The 23655-nt window shown below is 46.7% G+C and overlaps 7 protein-coding genes across 7 annotated transcripts; 4 read left to right on the top strand and 3 right to left on the bottom strand.

Moving 5' to 3' along the window:
* Positions 1-4017: 4017 nt before the first annotated feature.
* On the bottom strand, positions 4018-5518 carry F4812DRAFT_465788 (uncharacterized protein; the record flags this gene model as incomplete). The annotated part of the gene is made up of 2 exons (XM_047938486.1): positions 4018-5248; positions 5486-5518. The coding sequence occupies 2 exons, from the start codon at positions 5516-5518 to the stop codon at positions 4403-4405; spliced, it is 879 nt and encodes a 292-aa protein (XP_047788861.1). The 3' UTR covers positions 4018-4402.
* A 463-nt stretch (positions 5519-5981) lies between these two features.
* F4812DRAFT_82950 (uncharacterized protein) lies at positions 5982-8011 on the top strand. The gene is made up of 2 exons (XM_047939485.1): positions 5982-7269; positions 7326-8011. The coding sequence occupies exons 1-2, from the start codon at positions 6374-6376 to the stop codon at positions 7567-7569; spliced, it is 1140 nt and encodes a 379-aa protein (XP_047788860.1). The 5' UTR covers positions 5982-6373; the 3' UTR covers positions 7570-8011.
* Positions 8012-8491: 480 nt separating this feature from the next.
* F4812DRAFT_434540 (uncharacterized protein) lies at positions 8492-9994 on the bottom strand. Its single transcript, XM_047934714.1, has 2 exons — positions 9216-9994; positions 8492-9139 (listed from the first exon to the last, which is right to left on the bottom strand). The coding sequence occupies exons 1-2, from the start codon at positions 9263-9265 to the stop codon at positions 8863-8865; spliced, it is 327 nt and encodes a 108-aa protein (XP_047788859.1). The 5' UTR covers positions 9266-9994; the 3' UTR covers positions 8492-8862.
* Positions 9995-11544: 1550 nt separating this feature from the next.
* F4812DRAFT_434539 (glycoside hydrolase family 76 protein) lies at positions 11545-14624 on the top strand. The gene is made up of 3 exons (XM_047934713.1): positions 11545-12356; positions 12430-12534; positions 12588-14624. Exons 1-3 carry the CDS (start codon positions 12254-12256, stop codon positions 14150-14152), a joined length of 1773 nt encoding a protein of 590 aa, XP_047788858.1. The 5' UTR covers positions 11545-12253; the 3' UTR covers positions 14153-14624.
* A 2282-nt stretch (positions 14625-16906) lies between these two features.
* Positions 16907-17436, top strand: F4812DRAFT_460813 (uncharacterized protein; the record flags this gene model as incomplete). Its single annotated transcript, XM_047937756.1, has 2 exons — positions 16907-17354; positions 17405-17436. The coding sequence occupies 2 exons, from the start codon at positions 16907-16909 to the stop codon at positions 17434-17436; spliced, it is 480 nt and encodes a 159-aa protein (XP_047788857.1).
* Positions 17437-18779: 1343 nt separating this feature from the next.
* On the bottom strand, positions 18780-20897 carry F4812DRAFT_82724 (uncharacterized protein). The gene is made up of 5 exons (XM_047939481.1): positions 20658-20897; positions 20507-20579; positions 20395-20404; positions 19281-20317; positions 18780-19133 (listed from the first exon to the last, which is right to left on the bottom strand). The coding sequence occupies exons 1-5, from the start codon at positions 20739-20741 to the stop codon at positions 18997-18999; spliced, it is 1341 nt and encodes a 446-aa protein (XP_047788856.1). The 5' UTR covers positions 20742-20897; the 3' UTR covers positions 18780-18996.
* A 779-nt stretch (positions 20898-21676) lies between these two features.
* Positions 21677-23159, top strand: F4812DRAFT_82784 (uncharacterized protein). Its single transcript, XM_047939483.1, has 2 exons — positions 21677-21823; positions 21905-23159. Exons 1-2 carry the CDS (start codon positions 21818-21820, stop codon positions 23063-23065), a joined length of 1167 nt encoding a protein of 388 aa, XP_047788855.1. The 5' UTR covers positions 21677-21817; the 3' UTR covers positions 23066-23159.
* The last annotated feature ends 496 nt before the right edge of the window (positions 23160-23655 follow it).

The raw sequence follows: 23655 nt of genomic DNA, 5'->3' as shown, positions 1-23655 counted from the left end.
TGGAACCAAATCGTCGCCTTCGTTTTTTATCCAGAACGGTCGGTAAGCGACTACGTACGAACCCGATCCCAGTCCTGACCAAGATAATAGTAAGAATAGAAGCCGCTACAATGCTAGGCAGACGGCAATTTGCAGTTTAAAAAAGTAACCCAGTCACTTTAAATCGAGAGAATAGTTAGCATAGCTAAACTTTTATTAGCCTCAACACTAAAGGTGAAAATGAACATAATTGTAGGAAAATATATGAGAGTTCTCAAAACAGTCAAGATAGGAAAGGCGGTTGAACTTGAGGTTTAACTCCAATTCGGAGCCATGGGGGTCGTAAGATCCGGCCAGATGCCATTCAAAACCCGGACTCGGCACGACCAATTCTAGTAGTCGCAAGCAATATTACCCGGCGAGGGACATCCTGAGAGGGTAGCTAAAGATACAGCAGGAAAGTGGGAGATCACGTACGCTTGACGTTTCGACGTATTAGCCTTTTTTTCTTCTCGTACCAAATCCTATTCAGCCAGGGTTCGTTCGATAATGAGCGACTAGTACCAGACCGGAAAGCGACACCCCAAGATTGATGATTCTCAAACGAAGGTTAAGTTCGTGACGGTTTCCGACGCCTTCCAACAGAGCCAAGTCTCGGACACGACCGGACGCGAGATATTTGCCGATATGTTGGTGGATACGTCGAAGAAGCTACCGTAGCCGTTGCACAACGTTGCTCCTGATTAGGTGAGAGTGGGGTGGCAAAGAGATCCAGATGATGTGACCTTGAAGTCTTGGATACCGTTCGCGTTTCAGGCCCAAGGATAACACAGGGTTGAGAGTGACAAGAAGTCAACCGAGAGCTCAAAGTATTACGACCAGTAGGGTATCTTGAAAATGGCGATCGAGAATCTACCGAATGTTAGGTTGTAAGGCGACAGTGAGGCCGACAATTATAGAAAACGAAAGAGGCGCAGGTAAACCAAGTCCTGCAAGGAGTTTGATAATAAGAAGAAGATGAGGGGGAAGAAGAAGAGAAAAAACGAGAGTAGAGAAATAGAAGTGGTAAGTAAAGAAGGGACGTCGGACAGACAGTTGCAAAGTACGGTGCTGTGAGACTAGACGACACTTGGTCGTGAGTTGTGATATTTCGTTTTGAAGGTGGCTGTATTAATAAAAGGTTGAATGAAGTAAGGCGAGTTTTCAGTCGACCACTCAAGGCGGACGAGAAAATGCGATTGAACAAGCAATCTCAAGTTGCACAAACAAGAAAAATAGAAACTTCAAAAAAGAAAGAGCAACTCTAACCAGAGACAAGACAGAAAGAGAGAGCAGAACGTTCTGTCCGTCTGGGGGCCATCTAGGCCATCTCGGCCATCTAGGGCAATCGAGCGGTCGAGCGGTCGAGGTTACCTTCCAACTCTCCCAACTCTCCCAACTCTCAAGGTCCGGGTCGTACCTGGCATTAGCTCATATCGTCTATGCAGAATTATGGAGAAGGGGGGGTCGGGCTTGACTGAAAAAAGGTTCATATGGCACCAGACAGTCAGTGCATCGCATCGTTAACGAGACTTCGGCCCCACGGACAAGCATGGAACCCCCAGTAATAGCCGCCGAATCTTAAAAACCTCATTCTAAACCCCTACCTATCAACGATTCACATACGAACATCATCCTAGCAGTAGCCTGGTAGCTTGGCAATCTGGGTACTGACAAAACAACTGACAAGGCAGATGCATTAACTCATTTACGTTTACATTAGGTAGTGTATTTACCTCCTATATAGTATACACGTGGGACCCCAAATGTGAGGGAACTTTTTAGAGATTTCTCTTTCTCTTTCGGACGATACTATGTAGCTACATTCCCGAAGTGGTTGGGCATTTATCCAGAAAGAATAATTCGTAAGAGGTACCTCGGTACGTACATGCATGTGTTGAATACCCCTGCGTTCAAGCTAAGATCTCGAACCAATCACCAGGTGGCTTGGGGAAGCTTCACCAATCAGAAACACTAGTGTCGTTACTTGCAGACAATTTAAACGTCCGCCATCCCAGTCCAGGTCGCTTTGGACATTGCTATTGGTACGTACCGCAAGATCCCGCGCGCAAACTTCGTCGAGTCGGGAAAAAGATAGAACTCAACGATCGCGGAATCAACCATTCAACCGTCCCAAGCATAAATACATGTAGAAAGACGTCACAAAAATCTATATAGGAGGGTGGCGTGCGTAATACAGCTAAATAAAGTGCTGTCGAGCAGTAAGATTCCTACGTACGATATAAATTTGACGTGCGCAGCTTTTTCCTTTCATCTCAAATAAGGTCGCACATCAGGTCGCACGAACCAGTCGTCTGGGTTTGACATTGCTTGCAAGGCAAAGTTTTTATCCAGCATCAGGGCTTCATAAGAGAGGTACCTAATGCAATGACTAAGCCCTTGCAAGACAAGGTAATGAATGCATAATGAGCGTCGAACTGTCACCGAAGGAATTTTATGTTTGTCAAGCAGTTTTTTCTTAACGGGTTAAATGGGGAAAAAATGAAAGTGATACAGATCGCCCGGAAATTTTAGCTTTTTCCCACGTTGTGTGGCGCCGATGAGACAGAGCTTTTTTCCTGAGTGCTACCCAATAATCCGCATAGCTCTAATGTAGGTAAATAGGGTTAATGCGATGCATACCTGTAGTAATCTTCTATATAGTACAGACTACGTGGTTTATAGTGATGTAGTACTACCTGGCCACTTACATAGGCCACTTACATACGTCCAGCTACCTAACCTAGTCTGGATGCGATGTATGTTTTGGTGTTCCATCGCACTAGCGAAATCCCGACCTCTAGGTATTCGTCTAGTATTAGCCGTTGATGCGCAAGTCGTCCTCGGATATTATCATTACAGCCAGTCATTCTAGAAGAAAATGCGCTAAAATATCCACATGTTTTCAGAAAAAGACATCTCAGTGAATACCTGTGGCTAACATGAAGAGAGAGAAAAAACAAAGTATTGTGATATATGCACATATATAACAACCTTGCAGAATCCTCTTCGGTGAATCTGAGATTAGTGAGCGTACCTAGATAAATAAGTGGCGGGCACAGAATCATATACGTCAGCTTGCTGTCGTCGTTCCTGCGAACCAGCCATCTTGCAGAAGGCCGATCCCGAGACGCTGAAGGTCCCAAACGATAGGCTCAGGGCAACAGGGTCGAACGCTAGTCTCGGGCGGTTTCAGATCGTTGAAATCAATCCAGTTAGTGGCGGTGGCCCGCTCAAACGCGCCCCACTCTTGCCGAGAATCGAGAATCCGTTGGAGCTCAAGTACGGGTACCTATGTACCTAAAAATCAATCGATACCTATAGTTTCAGTTCAAAATCTGTCTCGCAATAAGCTCCAGTACGGCATCTGCCACTCCCTCCCTTTAAAATCGCACCGGGTACCGTAGATAAGAAACAATCGAAATTAAGATAACAATTAAATCGGTTTGCTTTTTGCTAGAGAACTACGGACTAGGACGGTTCTTAATCAAACTTGTGCTTCCAAACGCATGAAATACTTTTGGTTTACTTAAAAAAGCGGCACTTAAGTAGTCCGGACGCTAAGAAAAATTCATTTATGATGATTCGGGTTCGATCTTCAGACTTCAGCCGCTACCTACCTAGGTAGTACAATAACCGCGTCAGCATATGGCGATCTACTTTCGACTCAGATAGTCTGCCTTTACTACTAAACATGTTGGGAAAACATAATAATATACGAACTACGTAGAAATTTCTAAGAAATGGTCACCTTTATCCCATATTTAAATTACATCTATATTTTATATACGAGTGTGTAGGAGAATAGAGTCCCTAGTAATCAACGGCTAGATTATGTGTCTCAGATATCAATTTGTCACTTCCATGTCGTTCTGTGTGTAGCTTAAAAAATGAGCAATTCGCATTAGATATCACGTGTCACTTGCTACAATTCTCAAGACTTCGTCTAAGATGATGTCTTCATCATGTTAAAGTATATCAACATAACATATTACATTGCGTACACTAACATAGATAAACTAAATAACAAGAAACTTCCTCATCGAACTAGAATTATAGGTTGCCTTTGCTGCTAGGCTAAATTTCTTAAGTCCAAGGAGAGAATTGAGTGGAGTATTCCTATCAAATTCGTTGGAAGTAGGATATTAGCTAGCTTGGGAGAGATAGGTACCCAATTGCCGAATTGACCTAGAGACAAGGTTCTGGGGAGACTGCGAAGTTGATGATTCCCAATATGGCATGGCAATCCAGGTACAAGATAGATACCTACCTACCTTACAATTGTTACATGCCTCTCTAACTAGCTGTGGCAAAATGGAAAGAGAGGCATCCATAGGGGAATCGCAAACCAGAAACTAAAAAGCTGACTTTAACGACCAACACGCTACCTAGAGTATCGTTTCTTCTCCTTTTTAGCCTTCTTTTCAGCTTGAGCAGCTTCCCACTCGTCCAAATTTTGAATAAGAAGCCAATCAAGGGTCTTGGCCTGGCTCCTCTCTAGCCAACACTCTTTGAGCTTCTTACCCTTCATGTGTCTCTTCCAAGCTCGTTTCCTACTCCTTTTGGCCTGCTTTTCGGCCTTCGCGATCTTGTGCTTGACTTCCCACGCCGCCATTTTAGCCAGTATGCTCGTCTGCTCGCTCGGAGGAGGCAGGTCGTCAAATGACAGTTGGCACGTCCACTGGGACATATACTTGATGCACCTTTCCTGATTGCTCAAGTCGAGGGTTTCCTCCGTAAGCGGCGCCAGCAAGATGTCTTTCTTGTCGAGATTGAACGTCTTCGTTATCCGCTTAGGGTTAACGATCTTTGCGTGCAGTTTACGAGGATGGAAGTATTTCTCGTTCATGATGCCGAAGTATTTCTTGCAACGCCTATAGTTTATTATAGTCACTCCAATGATCGCTGCCAGTTCCAACGCGGCAGCGATGCCGTCAGTTCCGTCGTATGAAATGACCCCGACGCCGAGGGCTGCGACTAGAACCGCGAGCCCGGCTATGTGAGGTCGTATGAGCACGTTGAGATTGTCGATGAATGCTACCAGATCTTCCGGAGTGACGGCGTGGTTTGCCAATTCTGGCACCCACGCACGTGCGAATGGTATGTGAACCCCCGGATCTACACGAGGAATTAAGACGGGCTTCGGCAGCGGTGGCAACTCTGCGTCGTCCGGGATAGGGGGGAAACATGAAGTTGCCAGATCGAGAATCTGAGACTCAGTGACTTCTGTCTATGGGCTTGGAGGCCCTTCGAGAAACTGCTGGGTATCCACAGATTCGGGAGGTGTGGATTTTTCATTCTCGACAGTAACGCTCCTATACGAAGGCCGACGCGATAACGAGGTCTTATCAGATACTATTTCCACGCCTGAAGACTTAACGACGTGCTTATTAGGGGTACATTGGCCTTGGTCTGGCTTCTTGGCCTTTGAACTGATAGTTCATCGGGTCTTTTTGGCCAAAGTAACCACAAAATCCCCTAAAAGCTCCTTAGATGACATGGCTACCTAACCTAAGGTAAATATAATGAATAATAGTCAAGATAAAATGGCCAAGGTTTTCCTATATGTTTATTTCATGGGTCAATTCTGAAAGTAGAACAACTTGGTTCTTATATTTTAAAGTCAGACCAGCGTTGCAGATGATCGGCATCTTAGCATTCTGAGCTGAACATGATATGACCACAAAAGGAAGTAGTAGTATTATGAACGAGTTCCAAATAAGTCAGCCTTTAGACGACTTATAAGATTTATAGGACATTTCTACAGGACAGTTAAGTAGCAATAGCGTTGCCATTATAGAGCGATCGAGGATTAGTCGAGTGATTAGTCGAGTTGTTTTTCTGTTTCTGCAGGTAGTGCAGTGGTTGAATACGCCGTATATAATACACAAGATAGAAATGGACATAAAGTAAAGCACTGATACTTGTACGGACAAAGAAAATCAGGTGACATTGCGTAATGTGTATCCGGCATGCTCGGGTCAGGCAAGTACATTCTAGAACTCAATTGGGCAAGGACGGTGCCTATTTAACGCGTTTACTGTGCTATCTGTCCACTTCAATCAAGTGGCCACAGCTGCCAGACCCTTAGCTAACACCTGCTTTGCAGCTGGCAGTACCTAGGTAGTTGGTGACGCAGGCCGTCGATAAGGTCCGCAGGGTCCGCAGGGTTCCGGTCTTCCCAGAACCTTCAATCTTACAACTGACACAAAACCAACACGCCACCAAACAAAACCATTCCTTTTTTCCTTTCTTCATCCAAAACAACGACAGATTCCTATTTCATCCCATTATCCTGCGCTTCTATGAAGCATTAAACCTATACGTCCACTGCTATCATATACTTCCCAAAAAGATGCAGTTGACCTCCATCGTTTCCGCCGCTGGCCTGGCGGCTCTATCCAACGCTTTTCTTCTCCCTCCTGACATCGCCGAGTCCGATAATGATATTATCACGACCCTTCCGGTCCCTGTCCAAGTCGATACCATTATTCCCCATGTCACCGAATCTCAAAACTTAAAGCTCAAGTGTCCCGGCTGTCCCGTTCCTATCCCCCATCATGGAAAGGTTAAGGTTATGAACGATATCCCGAGCCATCTTGAGCTGGACTTCGGCATCGCGCATTCCGACAATGCCGATCGCTTGATGCTGAACGACTTCGAGCTTTATCCTAACGCTGACCCCTTCCGAAACACGCTCTCTGCGCCTGTTCTCCCCGACGTCCTACATCGACAAATGAAGAAGCGCCCTCATTCCAAGGGTCCTAAGTCTCAGGCTCTAGGCTTTGGTATGCAGACTCGACCTGTTGCCAAGAATGAAGAAGACGCCTTGGAGCTCATCGAAATCGAACTCGACATTATCGAAGTTGGCGACGTCTTTGTTGATGGTATTCCCAAGGTCCAGATCAATGTTGTCAAGACTCCTGCTGGAAAGTTGATACTTGGAGAGATCAAAACACTTGACTCCGAGGCTACGCAAGGCAACCCTATGGATAAACAAAAGGAATGCGCCACCCTACTCTGCAAGTGGAAGGCCGCCGTAATGCAGAAACTTGCCGGCCTTCGTTCCCACAAAGGATGTGGCGGTCGCCCCGCCCTTGTTAAGGGTCATGAAGAAACCAAAGTAGAAGACCCGCAAGAGCCTCATCGCGGCCATCGTCAAAAGAACTGGGGACTGTTGTTTAAGAATATCGCTTCCCACATCCTTCTCCCGGTTGCCGTCGGTATCTTGGCTGGTATCACTGCTTGCATGTAAGTTTCCCCCTATTAATGGCAAATAGTAAGTAGACACACTAATTGGGTTCTAGTCTCGGCATGATTGCTGGTACATTGGCCGTCTTCCTCTGGCGTGCTGTTGTCCGCCGTGGTGCCACACGACGACACCACCACCGCCGACACGCTCATCACCGCAAGGCCTCTCATTCTGAAGCCATTGTCAACGAGGAGAAGTCGGGCTTAATGGAGAACCAGGAAGAAGTTGATGCTCCCCCTGCCTACGGTGAGGAAAGTGTCGTCGTCATTGACGATAAGAAGACCGAAAATGTAGTCTGAAGGAAGTGATACCCCGACCGTTTAGCGGACAATAACGTCAAGATCCAACAGGCGCGGGCTGACGGAGTAGATTTGTGACGCCTAGCAGAACTGAGATAAGTGGATAAGCGGATATGGCTCGTGGCTCTCGGCGTTGAATATTGCTTGTGTAAGAACAAGAGACATATTGTACGGGAAAAATGGCAAATGGCCAATACGGAATAGGCGATGTATTCGGATTGCATTGTTTGTTGGGACCTCTCTCTCTCTCCTTTCCTTTTTCTTTCTTTTTCCTTGGGTTGTATCATGTACTTTAGCAGGCGGAATACCCACGTTCCTTTCAATTTACATCTGTAGGAAGTATCGATAATCAACCTGGTGCCATTACCTACTCGTAACCCAGATCCCCTTGTCAAAAGTGATAGAAGTTGATAGTGTCCCCTTTTGGCCGTACACGATGTTTGCTGTTCCCCTGGAATTCCATATCTATCTCTCTCATGGTCGATAACCACGTAAAAAATCAGCCGTCTCACTAGAAACACGACATAACCCGTTTTTGTCCCTCTTGTCTTGGAAAGGAAACATGTATCTAAGCTATCGTCCGGCCTAACGTCCAAAAAAGTCCACGCTGTTATCATAGCGATATTGTTTGGAGCCGCTGCGTACCTGGTAGATACCACGGCCTAGACAGTCAGAGACTGGAAATCTATTCGTACCTGAGTACATACACAGCGACGTGGATATCCCTTTCTGTGCCCCTTTTTACCATAGCTTACCTGTTTCCGTATATCTACACCTTCAAGTTGCTCCGAAATCAAGTATAAGGGTGCCAAGATAGATCTATGATTTGGGTACCTGCTAGGTACCTAGTATTCAACCTACGGCTTATTTTCCGTTGTCATATCTGCTTGGATTACGGAAGAAGTTTTCTTAACTCCTAGTAGTTAATAGTCAACAATAACTAGGAGAAGACATATGAGCCAATCCCATTTGCTATTTCGTCTTCTAGAGATCCTAGGCACAATTTTGAGCCGGTTGAAATGAGGTATACAAACAGGACTTCGAGTAGGAATGAAAAGAGTGAATTAATAAAAGTTAAGAGCTAAGTACTTTCCCGTGTGTTTTCCTCCTATACTATGTATGTACCTATGTACCCAGCGCAGGTATGCATGTATGCTGTGAAGTTCGAACTCTATTGCATGCAAAAATCTTTCCATAAGATATATCCCAATTTAAACAATGGCTTTACCATGAAGCCTTTCTAAAACTTGCTGCTAAACTACATCGCCACCCGTCTAGGTAGTTTGGCGAAACTCAAGCCAGAGGAGTTGGGGTCGAGGCAGGCAGGCAGGTAGCACATTCGCCGCACTGGCCGTGGACCACAACCTCCTGGGTACAGTGAGGGAGGGTGCTAGTCGTGACGATAGGCAGAGGAGGAGCGGTAGGCTCGCCGGAGCTGCAGGTTCTAGTTGGCGGGACGCACACCGGGTGGCAGACTCCGACCGGGGGAACAGTGGTTGTGATGGTCGTGACACTGGTGCAGACTATGTGCCCTGGTAGTGTAGTCGGTTCGGCGGGAGCAGCATTGGCTCTACAAGTATGTGGTGATTTATGGTTAGTTTGGGAAGAAGACGAATAGTTATACGAAGGTAATAGGGGTGGCTTACCCGTTTAGCAAGGCGGCACCGGCAAGGGCGATATACGCGATGAACTGCATTATGAGTTGCTTGGATAGGTGGATATAATCTGGCAAGTAGAGTCTGGGGTCAAGGTGATGATGTCGGTAGTTGTCCGAAAGCTTGGCTTGTGTCGTATTGCATCTTGTCTGTCCGTCGACGAGGTGCTAGTGTTTATATATTTTCTTGGCGCAGCTCTTTTCAGCTTACAGATAGATACTAGTTCCTGTGGCTGACTATCTGTTTAGGTGTCACTTGGATGTCCAAGCCATCATAATTGAGCCAAAGCTTGCTTTTTCCTAGGGGACGAATAGCATCCTGGAAGTGATTCCCGTGATAGCCCCGGTGAGCTTACGGTGGAAATTGCGAAGGATTGATCCCCGAAGACCAACAAATTATCAGCCTGGACTTCGTAGATGATACCGAATAGCTTGCTGTTGTACCTAACTCAATGGATCAGCTGAGATCTAGAATCCTTCTTTCACCGTATTTTAGAAAACAGTCAGTAACAACTTAAGCTACCCGAATCAGTGACGAATATAAGGATTACCAGCGTGACATCAGGAGTCCTATCGTGACATAGAGACGGCTGTCGGCTCATCAGATCTTAATTCATAAGGGGCACGGGCATCGGTTCCGAGACAGGAGACGAAGCGGTTCAGCTCGGCTTCGCGACCAATTAATTAGAACGCTCCCATGGGCTGAATTATGCAGCGAATACGCGATCATTCAGCCCTACGGCCTAGAATACTACTTTAGCGTGAAAATTTAACCTGTCGCGTGGAATATGATCGATCTACCATCTTGGCATCCGATCCGGTCCATCGAGGCTACATGAGGCGAGGATTCCGTGCTGTAAGATATAAGCTGATATCTGGGGTATCACAAGGAAGACACGTGGGCTCGTGATGAAGTATTGCTTGGCTTCATTTGATGATTTACGGGCTCGTTTCGAGGGTTTATTGATACAGCGAGAGTTGTCGCTCTCTCTTCATTTCTAGGAGCAACCTATCCAGCCAGACGGCCGGCAACGCTAACGTAATATCGGATTCTCATGGACGATATTTATAGAAAATACCGTGCCTTTATTTTTATATAGGAGTTGCTTCTCACATAAGACTTGATCGGCACCTTGATTGCTACTTTATAAGATGTTGATGTCGCGTCGTCCGCGTCGTCTGATAATTGTTAGTAGTTAGATTTTATGTAAGAATCTCAACCGTGTAAGTTTACATAATCATCCTCCTCTAGCCGACCCAGTTCCGAGAAGGTTGATCTCGCCGTCGCGATAATGTAACATGATGTCATCTTGCAGCACTGTCAGAACAAGATATGCCAACCCATTACTATATGGTTTAGGTTAGGTACCTGTTATATAAACAGTATACATTAAGAAGATCGGTTGCGTCTCGGAAGATCGGCCGCTAAAAGGATCATCTCAGGCCTCTCTATTATCGAAGTACCTACCTATCACCTATCCTCCTAGCGAAAGGTCAAATTATCTTCAACATCTAGCATCCATGCATCCATGCACAGCTATTTAAGGATATTAGTCCTCGCCCTTTTTTATTTCATTCTTCTTAAGCCAATCCCTATCCAAGGTTTTGTCGATATAAATGGGTGATCTAACCCCTTAATCGATAATATTCCAATTCGAAGACAGCAAGGGTTGTCGTAATAGTGGTTAGCTAAATTAGGTACCTAAGGTATGTATTGTAACGCTACTACATATGTAATAATACCCCTTAATATCAGTCACCTAAAACATTTACTATTTTAGTCTTCGCTTCTAGAAACGTTCTCGATGATTAGAGTCTCCCGCACTAGCGTGAAATATCGCAGTCTGATCGGACGTTTCGAGCTATCTGCAAACGCCGATGCGTTTTAGACGACTTGTAAAGGCTTAGACGGGTGGTTGATGTGAATGGGTCTATATCCCAATTATCAGGCTATCCCGGTTCACACGCTATACTATACACGGTAATGGTATAACAGTCTAGTTTTATAAAATTTCGTATAACTTCGTATAACATCGTATAACAGGAACGCTAAGCTCTATTTCTTTGTTCTCAAGGGTCGAAAAAGACCCAGACTTTTTTACTATTTGGCGTCATCATGCCTACATTAGGTACTGTGCTGCTAGTATGTGTGTACCTGGGGTAACTAGCAGCTTAAGTGCGCTAATTCAAATCCTATTACGACATATCGCAGTAGCGTTTACTAGTCTTTTTGACGGTAGCGGCCGAGACAACAGATCCGAAAATGCCGGCCTTATGATTTTCAACCGGTTTTTTTATTTTTTATTTTTTATTTTTTTATTTCACATTTCTAAAAGAGCTGAACTGAAAGCGAATAAGTTTTTATGACATAGCTAATGCTGTCAAAATGTCGTATAGTCGCACAGATAGAAGTCTATCCGCAAACACGAAGGCAGGCTCTCGAAAATTCTCATTGTTCTTACCTCTTTTTAACACCATCTCTTGAAGTCAGAGGCGGAAAGATCGAATGATCCCTTGAAGGCCCCCTGTCATTGGCGCTTTTGGAGTAATACGCGGGGGCATTCCTCGTATTACAGCACTATTACAACCACTAGGAATGCAATTTCCTCAACAGGTAACATTACACTATGCCTTTACACTTTATATCATTTGTGTTAATTCAATAATTTCTTTTTATGATGCTTGTGTCTCTTCCACCATCTCTCTCTATCGACATCATTCTTTGTCATCTTCATTCCCCTCTCGTTGTATACTGCTGATGTTGGATTTTGGCGCACACAGCTCACAAAAAAAACACATACCACACCACATCACATCTGCTCACTCAAACACATCACACCCTGTGTTGCCGTACCACACCGCTCCTGTCCCTTGGGAATTGCATCTGAAATCTGAAATGCCATACCTCCAGTAAAATCTGTCTGCTGTGTGCTGTCTGCGGTCTGCTATCTACTGTCTAATTCCATGTTTGTGCTTTTGTTCAACTAGCCTTCCCTCGTGTACTTCGTCTTAGTTGGGCTTTAACTCGTTATGTGGTTGTGGTATTTGCGGCGGAATGCCGTATTATCGGTAGCCTCGGTCTTAATGGCCACCAACCTTGTCGCTACGTATGAGCTAGACGTTCAATCAACAGGTACGTGAGAATTTTGCTATCTACTTAATTCATGTACTTAGCTCAGTTTCTAACCTCGATATGAAACTCTTAGATTCCATCAAGGATACAGCGAAGAAGATGGCAGAGGATTTAGTGTCGTTCTATCACGGCAACGAACCCGGACAAACCCCTGGTCTTTTGCCACAACCGTATTACTGTAAGTCCAATGTTGTGCTTTGGATCTCGTTTGTTGCTAACCAATTGAATCAGGGTGGGAAGGGGGCGCTTTTATGGGCGCATTAATTGATTATTGGTATTATACTGGAGATACCACTTACAACGACATCGCTCAGCAGGGTCTTCTTCATCAGGTTGGCCCATATAATGATTACATGCCTCCTAACCAGACACTAACCGAGGGTAATGATGACCAAGGATTTTGGGGGATGGCTGTCATGACCGCAGCTGAGTACAAATTTCCGGACCCGCCGCCGGACAAGCCTCAGTGGTTGGCACTTGCTCAGGCTGTCTTTAACACACAAGCCGCCCGATGGGATGAGGGACATTGTAATGGTGGTCTGCGATGGCAGATATTTACCTGGAACAACGGCTATGACTACAAAAACTCCATCTCTCAGGCGTGTTTCTTCAACATCGCCGCACGGCTGGCACTCTATACTGGGAACAGTACCTATGCCGACTGGGCCGTTAGGACGTGGGACTGGATGGTCAACGTTAAATTTATTGACGAGGATTATAGAGTATACGACGGGGCGCATATAGGTGACAACTGTACCACTATTACGCCGTATCAATTTTCGTATAACGTCGGTGCATTCCTTTTGGGATCGGCCGCCATGGTCGCATACGCAAACAGCACGAAACAACAGGGCGACGTCGAGATGTGGAGCGAACGAGTTAACGGATTATTGAACGACACCGAGCAGATATTCTTTTTTGGAAACGACACTTCGAATCGAATTATGATCGAGATCGCTTGTGAGCCAGTCAATTTGTGTGACACGGATCAGCTATCATTTAAAGCCTATTTAAGCAGATGGATGGCCGCCACTACAAAGTGGGCGCCGTTTACTTTCGATCGGATCAAGACCTTGCTGCAAAACTCTGCTGTAGCTGCAGCAAAGCAATGTACGGGCGGCGATAACCACCGCATGTGCGGGTTGAAGTGGGCAAATAACAGCGGGGTATGGGATGGCTCGACTGGTGTTGGACAACAAATGGCGGCTATGGAAGTGGTATTAGCTAACATGATACGCGAAGCGGAGGTGCCGGTTACCAATAGCACTGGTGGAACTAGCATTGGAAATCCTTCGGCGGGTGGATCAGACAACGGACGAGTTGACCTCGACGCGCGATATTTTGGGCCGATTACTGGGGGCGATCGAGCTGGTGCGGCCATCTGCACTATAGTCGTCCTCGGAACTCTCTTAGCTGGTGCTGTTTTCATGGTGGCAGATGAGACAAAATCGACAAAAGAAAACTGGTCCAATCTACGCTCGGGTGTCGCCGCTGCTTCTGGACCGGGTATGTTAGCAGCTCTGGTGCCTGGTAAAAAGAAGTCAGTGCTAGACGAGAAGGGAAAGGGACTTGCGATGGAAAGAAGTTCGAGTACCGAGACGGGAGAGAAAATCCCGACGGTCTATGCGAACGGCAGGTTACAAAGACACCCCGAGAATTCACAGCAAGCACAGCCTATAAGACCGTTGTCAACTTCGGGCGTAGTATCTCCAACGGCAACCCCGGTTGGGGAGAACCGTATGTCGACAGCTAGCTTCGGCCAGAGAGGGTCTGTGCTTAGGAAACAAAGACCATAAAAGAGTGGATGGTTGAATTACCTACCTCACATAAGGATACAAAAGGGATTTGCATTAGGAGAGGCGTTTGAGTATTTGAGCATCAGTTTACGAGGCTTCATGAACATTTCCATCGGGGTTTTTCTTTTTTTACAGGTCACCACCATTCGGGTCTAGGGATAGGCAAGCATTGGTCTGGATGTGCAAGGTAGAGAGAGGGAAAGAGTGAGAGAGATATGAGATACCACAAACGTCTTACATATTGTTGCTTTCACGTACCTTAGGTACCATTATATATTGGCTGTCGCTCCTTGCTAATCAAGACGGGCGTGGGTAATGTTTAAATGCTATTATGGCTTGACCTGGTACATTGGATCTCTCATATATTTGAATGAGAAGTATGTAGATGTAGCCCCTCCTATCTACCGGAATTAATCTCATAATAACTACCTGGTACCTAACCTACAATAAAGGGTACCTAGAATTTAATAAAGACTGCTCGGGAATGTCAACATATAGTTTGGTAGTTAAGTTGAAATGCATTAGCCATAGACCCTCGGCCAACCGTGAGACTGCCCTTGGCCGTTATTATTGTAGGTATCAATCAGATATGGAAATCGGCTCCAATGACCTAATGTAGGAACTTTATATTAAGTTGTGAGTCTGCTTGCAACCGTACGTTAACGTCAACCAGCCCAAGCGATTTTCTTTTTCTTTTACCTCTAGGCACACATTGAACGCCTAACCCTTGTAAAACAAGCTTGTAGATCCCAACCTTCTTTTTACCTATCATACTACTGAGTCTGCTGGTGGGTTTTATGTGGCCGGAGAACGAGAGCGGGAGAACATAGCAGTAGAAAGACGTCAAGGGTGTGGAATCTGATGAAATACCTTCAATTTCATATTCGTACATGGGTACACCATAGGAAGTGATGTTTTCTGTGCCCATGGTTGCCGGTAAGATAATCAAGAACATAGATACGACCGGCCGAGATGCCCTTAAGTGATTCCCATCGTTAGGGGCTATTATCTCAGACAGATGCTATGCTTTTAAGGAGTAGTGTAAGAACATGTGTGTAAGAGTTCGGAAGATAGTTATCAAACCGCTACACTACCAAAAGGTAGATCCATGTTAACTCGATGGGGTTGACGATGCTATCTTCACCTATAAGGACAGTACCGTGACAATGTGGTAGTTGATAGTTCGCTCTGAGACAGGACTTAGTATTTATTGACAGCTCAAAAAGGGAAATGCTAAAAGTTATTCGGTTGCCGAAACGGTTCTTGTGTTACTACCTATATATACGCATATCAGCTCTAGGTCGACTATGATACCATAGGTATTTGGCTTGGTTTGGGGGTATCTCGAGTATCTGATTGTTTTCAACCAAATCGAAGGGCTTATCAACTTGTCCGAATATTCCTGATTTACTGGCAAGTAGGTATATGCCAGGTAAAGTATCCGGTCATCTAGATATGCACTCTCGAACCAGAGCGGGAGGAGGAAGCAATCATAAAACTCCAAGGGCACACAGGAGCCTGGTACAATGAGAGGACGGGTTCCCCCTTTATACCTCACACAGGTGCGACTGGCAGCGTCGAGGCTCATGAAAGCCAGGCCGTTCCTGGTAACTACCGGTTACGCACCCTCCCCTCCCAACCTGTCATATCACCAGGCTTAGCGGTCTTCGAGGGGACGAGGGTGTCACAGCCGTTGAGTGCATGCGTGCTCGGGCGGGTAGGCACATTGCCGTTGCAAGGAACCGAAGACGCCGTACGTCACTCACTCACTCAGAAACAGCAAGTTGGTGTCAGCAGAGAGGCCAAATGCGATGAGACGTTTAGGTTTTTGAGTCACTAGAGCACGAGGGGATTCCCCTTTTGGGTCAGTGGGAGGTAGCAAATCTAATCCGAGTTGAACAAAAAAAAACAGTTGGAAAGTTTTTTTTAGGGAAGAGGGGGCAAACATCTCTTAGAACAGGAAGGCAGTAAGTAGTAAAGTATAGGATTAGGTATTCACTTTAGCGTGGCTTATCTCGTGATAGAAGCTAATCTCAAAGAATAATCGTTTATGTAGCAATAACCATTGGAAGAAAAACCGTTGAAGAGAGCATTAGAGATAACGGCAAGATAACAAGATAAACTTAAGGCATTGAATGAAAGTTCTTGCAAGAGACGGCAGGAACTTACTACCTAGGTAGCTACCTAAGGTATCTCTAAGGTATCTACCTGCATGAAGCTAACCGCCGGTGCCTTCCCTATCTACCTAGGTTAGGTATGCAACGACGTCGTTCTTGCCAGTTCCAAAACTCTTCCCAAGGCACCTTATTTTCTTATTTTTTTTTCCAATGCTGATTTGATTTCGTCCTCTAAACGATCTTGCCCTTTGAAATAAGTCCTCTACAAACAACTATTTCAAAAACTTTTCAGCAACTCTTACATTGCTGGGCAGTTTTCTGTTTCTTTATTTTGCGTTTTAATTCTCTGGTTATCGGAGAGTTCTTGCGCACAACTTTTCAACTTTTTCTCATACTATTATTATACTCTACTTTCACAACGACGTTACGCGTCAAGTCTTTTTTTGACAACGCCGTCCTTCGTCCTTGTTTGACCCGACGTTCAATCCCACCCCGTCAAACAGAGATTGGCCTATCTCGTCCTCCCTCCATACACGGCTCGGCTTGACTAATAATCTTGTCAGCGTGTCGACCCCCCTTTTCTTCGTAGAAACACTATTGAATTTTCTTCTTTGTCATCGTCGAAATCTGCATCACAATGCCGGCTCTACCTAGCTCTCCGGACGACCACTACGACGCTGGTTCTCCCCTTGACGGCGGAGCCCCTCCTTCTGATCTAGGAAACAGCGGCACGCACTACCAGCCTACTGGTCTTGAGATCGGCATCATTACGGGTGTTTGTGGTCTTGTTCTGATCATTGTAGTTGGAGTCTTCGTCTGGCGAGCCCGAAAGAACCGCTTTGCTAAGGGCGCTAGCACTCTTCATTCTGGACCCGACACTGCCCATTCGGAGGGCTCCCCTCAGCCTCTCGACAACCACGAGGCTAACGAGCCTATTCCCCCTCCTAAGGATACCCCCTTTGGCGCGGTCAAGAGTGAAGAGCCGGCGTCTTTCGACCAACGTATCCCCCAGCCGCCCAGCCGCAATGAGGAGATTCAGTGGAGCCATTGGACCCCTATCCGCCGAGAAGGAAACCACGGTCATGGTATGCTATTATTTACGTTCCTTTTGTGAATATGCTAACTCTTATCGTAGTCGAGGAACACGAGATAGCAACCCGTTTCTAAGCATCTCTTAATCCGATAATATATCCCCGACATGGAAAAGTCGACTACATTTGTGATTATGACTCCCGGAACATGACCACCATTTTCCCCGGTTGATACTTATGGATGCCGGCAACACGATGAAGGATTAGATGACTTTGTTTTCTCATAAAGTGGGTGCAATCTTTGGCAAAACTTTGGAGCGCGATGCCCCTGCCGCCCCCCGCCAGTTGTTGCAGGTAATAGGAGTTTGGCATCATCAGCATGTGTTGCTTTCGTCTAATTTAGCTACGTTTTTCGTACGGATCGCTCGCAGTTAACCCATTTATTCCCCTGTTGCAAAAAGGAGAACTGACATGAAGAAAAGAAAAAAAAAAGATTTTATCTTTTTCTTTTTTTCTTCACGGAACGTTTGAGGTGGATTGCTCAGGAGGATCTTTGCATTAACTTGCGTCTCTTTTTTTTCATGTTGTTTTACATGGCCTAATGAAAGGAATAATCGCCATCAAATTTTGACAGCACTCACTGTGAACTCAGTTGCTTGATCGTGCTTGTGATTAGAAAAGTTGTTTTTTTTTGACCTCTGACCTGTTTAATGTGATGCTACAAGTCTAGCTCTTTTATCATAGCCCTTTTCTCTCTAGGTTATGTTAGGTATCTTTTACGTGAAAATAATAACGCTCGTTGACTGACTATTGACCATTTCTGTTCTATCGTAATATTGACAGCCCGTACTACTGGTCATATTTACTAATACTTATAGGTAATTAGGTACTCAGGGAGCAGACTTAAGTAGGGGGTCTGTGTAGGTGCCTAACCTTTGTATTAAAGGAATCCTCTAGGTTCCCTTCCTGTACAATATATGACAGAAAACCAGGTGTGTAGATGAGGTGTATATACTACCTAAGGTTACGTAGGATCACCCCGCCCGTTGCCCCTGAGAAGGATATATACTAATTTCTTCTTAACAAGCATGATTAAATCCTAAGGGTAAGGGGACAAAAAAGGAAACGAACGAGCATTGAAAAGAACAAGCATTTAATAGAACTATCAACCCTCAATCTGAGTGTAGTAGGTACCATGAAAACACCTAGGTACTCATCTGATGCAAATGCTGAATTATTATATGACCCGGGTAGCACGCACATATCAGATTAACGTACCTCCAAAGGTATAGGTCAGTCTGATCCAATTCGACTCAATCATCCAGCCCGATCTTCCCAAAAAAAAACACCTGCTGACTGAACAAAAAAAAAAAAAAAAAAAAAAATCTCAAGCCCTTAAACACCATACAATATCACTCATTAGGTACCACCTGTGCTTATTCCTTAAATCCACACGAACCAAACCGAAACCGAAATCGAAACCGAAACCAAACCGAGCCTAACCGAAAACCTAGCCCCCAACCAAATTTGTTCCCCCTGACCGATCGCCTGAATTGAGTAAAGAGATGTCCACGGAAATTAGAAGAGAGAAAGAGAGGAATAAATAAAAAAATAAATAAAAAAATAAAAAAAGGGCGAAGATTAAAATCAAAATATAAGACAGGAATGAAGGTTGAATTGTCCGTAAACCGGCACCTTACGGATTCGAATTACCAGGGAGATACCTGCTGCCCCGGAAGGCCGCGCTGATGGTGCCTCTGAGATTACTCATCGTGCCGTGCTGTATCTGGCTGGCGAACGCTTCTTCTAGAGCGGACTGCGTGACCGAAGTATCTGTAGACGTGGTTAGAAATGCCCAGCTTACGTGCCTGTGTCCTAGAAACCATATCCCTGTTTATATCCGACACAGTATAGCCGAAAAAGGGAAAAGAAAAAGGGGAAAAAAGGAGAAAATAGGTAAGTGGTAGCTTTATTACGTACCATCGAGATCACTAAAGCTGCTCCCTATGCTCGGAGTGCCGCTGTCGCTATTCTTCGAGTGCCCCTTGCCCTTGCCCTTGGCCCCAGGACTCCGTCCCGCCAGTTCCATGGTCCTGCGCGGCGACAGCGGGCCGCCGCCCGGCCCGGTTCGGCTGTTGCTCATGGCGGAGGGTGCCGTGGAGTTCGTCGACGAGTCCGAGGTCTGCGAGCGATGGACGCGGCCCGACCCCATCGCGGCGGCCGCGGCGGCGTGGCGCTTCACGAAGTCACGCGACGGGTTGCCGCGGAGCGTGGCGTTGAGATCATGTTGCGCGCCGCTGCTGCCGTCTGCTTGCAGCTGGTACGGTAGAAAAGCCGGCCCTGCATCGTCGTCGTCATCGTCGTCGTCATCGCCATCATCTTCGTCGTCAGCAAACGAGGAGGGAGCAGCGTCAGTACCTTGGAAACGCGGGGGTCGACGGATGATTCTGGACTGGGCGGGACTGGAAGAGGACGAAGAGCTTTCAGAGTCGCTGTAGTCGTCTGGAACCGGGGACGGTATTTCGGTTTTTTGATTATCGCTATTGTTATTATTATTATTTTGAGTATCCTCCTCGTCGACGGATGTTGCAATGGGAAGGGATGAGAGACGGTGGCGCTGAGAGTCGATGTTAGGTTTTACGGGAGCCTTGCCGCTGCTGTTTAGGTTGCGAACGGTATAGACGACGGCGGTATTTGACGAGGACGTGCGCGCCACAGTTGGTCGCGGGGTACTTCTCATTGGTGTACCGGGAACACTACCGTCGTTACGCGGTAGAGCGGAGTCCTTCCGAATGGACAATGCCGACGGTGCTCGTACCGACCTGTCACCAGAAGCGGTCCGCCGCATGGGTTCCGCTAAGTATGGACTATCAGGACCAGGTTGAGGAGACTGTGCCGAGCTCCTGGCAGCGGCTACAGCCCTACGCATCTGGTTTCGAACTTGAGAGGCATGGCGATCGGTGAGCCAAGTAACCTGTTGAAGGAGGAAGTCGACGGTGACTCCGAATGAATTTGCGCTGGGAGAGAGATTGTTGGTGAAATGCCGACAATGGGGAGGCGAGAGTTAATATAGGTATTTATTATAGGTACTTACATGTCATTCCCTATTTCATTCACTATTTGTCAGTTCATGATTCACTCACCAGCTATACCGCCAGCTATATATAGTCAAGATATATCAAGACGTATTGGTGATTCCGACTTACAGTCTATCTCCGTCCTGGAAGGATGGGATACAATGTCCCAGAGAATCTCATCTTTACTCGAATCCCAATTTACCTAAAACATTATATACGATATCACTTAGTTTTCGAGCGGCGAGACGGGATGAGAACGAGTCTACCGAATTTTACGTACAGGCGGAGGATCGACGAAGCCACCTCTAGGAAACGGGAGTCGGACAAAAACCGTGTAGGTCGGTTCTGGCTGCGTAGGCGCCATTCTGTGTCAAGTCATGCTTAGCTAGTGCCTATCCGCGTGTGAGATGAGATCTGCAGGCCTTGGGGTAGGCGCTGTGCTAGTTTCGATGATCTTGATCGGGAAAGAAGATGATGAGATGGGGACGTTTGGTTGAGAAAGCGACCAAGCTAACTGCCAAGCCGACGTATGAGAGAGACGGGGGGATCTACCTAAAGGTACCTAGGTAGGGGACTTATCGACTTATCGACTTATCGGATTGGAAGCTTTTATCGATAACATAGGGCGTACCTTTGCCCGGTCCGTTTCCATCCGGTACCTATTAGACCGTATTAGGCATTTACCCGGAACGTCAAGGCACCTAAACCATAACCTAATGACCTAATTATGCAGGTCTATAAACCTTAAAAATAGGAAGTGCGGGCCAGACCTACATAGTACTGTATTGTACATGGCACTAATTTATGAAGAATACCTACCAGGTAGACAAGGTGGGGCCCGTACTATGCAGACAGTAGTACAGACTAGTGGCTACGAGGGGTCAGCTGTCGTAGGTCTCAGTACCTGTACCTATACCTATCTTTTCTTCCACTCACATTTGAGTAAAACTTCCCCAAACCCTCCCTCAAACATTGTCTCTAATAAGACTTTACCTAACCAATGTAAAAACGCATCGGCCTTTTTGAATTGCTCAATTAAAACGCCAAGAAGACAATACCTCCCGTGTTTCAATTCTATCAACCATCACTTGTGGCGTATTTCACGGGCGGGAGGGTGTTATCATCTCCCTGCGCTACGATGCGGTTGGTCCTCGTGATCTCGCCGCCGCATCGCCATTGGCTACGTCTTCCTAGACCCCTTCACATGTCGACCTTGCTTATCGTTGCTTTGACAACGGGCCTAGCCCTACTGATCTGCGAGGGGTAACTCAGAGCCTTGCACCTCGTTGCAACCCTCTTTGAATGCAATGATGGCTACCTGGTATGAAAAGGAGATATAATTCCATCCTCCTAGGTTTAAACCTGTCGTGAATCCAGGTCTAGTCAAGACGACTAGAAGAAGGGCATCTACCATCTGAATAGTTCCAAAGACCGTTGGAAATGGATGTGCGTTAAGATAAATCCACTCCAAGGAAGAAAACTGTTACGTACCTCAGATGATGAATACTAATAATATATACCTATTAGGGCATACTGAAGCGTCAAGCCTCCTTTCCAAACTGGACTCAAACCCCTATCCCGGGCTTTGAAGTCTCGGCCTCGGGCCTCCTCGCGCTCGCGGACCTAGGAACCATAGCTAAGCGCACGCAGATAGTAGGAGGCTCGTCATGGCTCGACGCACTGCTTCTCGCTCCAGGCCTGCATTACCAGCAAGCTGCCGACGCGCTTGCCGGTAGTACCGAGTCGTACAGCGCCGTCGAGCTGTATGAGGGCCGGACGTCGACACACAATATCACCAACACCGCTACCCAGAGTTACTTAGAACGCGTGGGTATGGTCGGGCAAAGGGTCACCGTCGACGTAGGCATGATGCCCGAGCGGAATTATTACTTCCCCGGTGGCCGGCGCCAGTCTCCCGGCCAGCGAGCTACCATATGGAGTGACCAAGGCGCCGACTTAGGCTGGGTCTCCCACGTATTGTACCTCATGAGCCCCGCGCTCACCATCACCGCCTTCGTATTCATGATCCTGCTTCGGGAGTGGTGGGGCGTGGCGTCCCTTCTCGCCCTCATGCTATCCCGCGTCTTGAATATCTGGGTCATCAAGCAGCGGTCGAAGCCCCCCGTGGCTCCGCCCCCCAAACCCGACGTCAGCAGCCTATTGACGGAGTACCTGGTCGATCTGGGCGAAGGCCGCTCCGTCTGCCTGCGCGGCGTGGCCGAGGACCTACAGGCTATCACGACGACGTCGTGGCTGCGCGCCAAGACGCACCTCGACGGGTACCTCGAGGCGGCCGCCAAACTGATCGTGTACGTGGTGGCCGCCTTCAGCGGCAACATGACGCAGGTCGGCTCCATCATCTTCATGCTGCTGTTGCTCATCACCGCTGGCCTCCTGGGGCTGAGCAACGCGCACGCGAAAACGTTCCGCATGCACGGCCGTCTCGCTGCGCCGACCGTCGATCACCTCCCCAACGGCCCCGGCAAGTCTGTCGCTACGCCGTACCCGCCTAGCGACTCGGATAGCAAAGGGGGAGGAGGAGGAAGCAGCTTCTCCTTCTGGCCTCCGTCGATGACGGCGAGGTCGTCGAGCGGGTTCACGGGGATGGACGATTTCGCGGAGAAGGGACAGGTTGGCGGCGTGTTGAGGGACAGGTATCCCTTCGACAAGTCGACTGATTACAGGTAGTACGGGTGGTGAGCGAGTGCGTTGCATGATGATTTACTCGTCCACCTGCCAAAGGTAGTTAGGCTATTTCGCGGTCATTCCGACATACATGCGAGGAAGCATATTGGTACCTAACCTAAGGCATATTATATTGGCGGTAACTTAAAGGGCATACCTACCTACCTTAGGGGAGGTAGGTATAGTAGGAATGATATCGATGCAAAGCACGGTGTGTGGTGTGTTATTTCGGATATTAGCATTTTGCGTTATCGGAGATGGGTTTTACATATCGTTGCCAATCTTTGATTTTACCTTACCTAGTGTATTTTGCCGTAAACTGGGGGAGTTCGAAAATTGGTCCCAGCAAGGTTTTTTATGCCGTTGTCCATCAATGCTAGATAGGTATGCTGTATTGATTACATCGTAGCATCGTATGTAAATTACCCCGTGCTACCTTGGGTACCTCCTACTTTACGATCGTACAATATAGGTACCTCCTAAATTCACTGCCACGGGTCCGAGTAGATATGTAGGTACCTAATGCATGTAAGGGCACCCCAGGTAAGTAAATTATCGTCATATAGCCAAGGGGGTTTGTAAGAAATTCCCGT

This window comes from Daldinia caldariorum (assembly GCF_022478825.1).
Source record: "Daldinia caldariorum strain CBS 122874 unplaced genomic scaffold F4812scaffold_12, whole genome shotgun sequence".
NCBI lineage: Eukaryota > Fungi > Ascomycota > Sordariomycetes > Xylariales > Hypoxylaceae > Daldinia > Daldinia caldariorum.
Note: the sequence above shows the minus strand (reverse complement) of the source record. Positions and strands in the feature narration are given on the sequence as shown.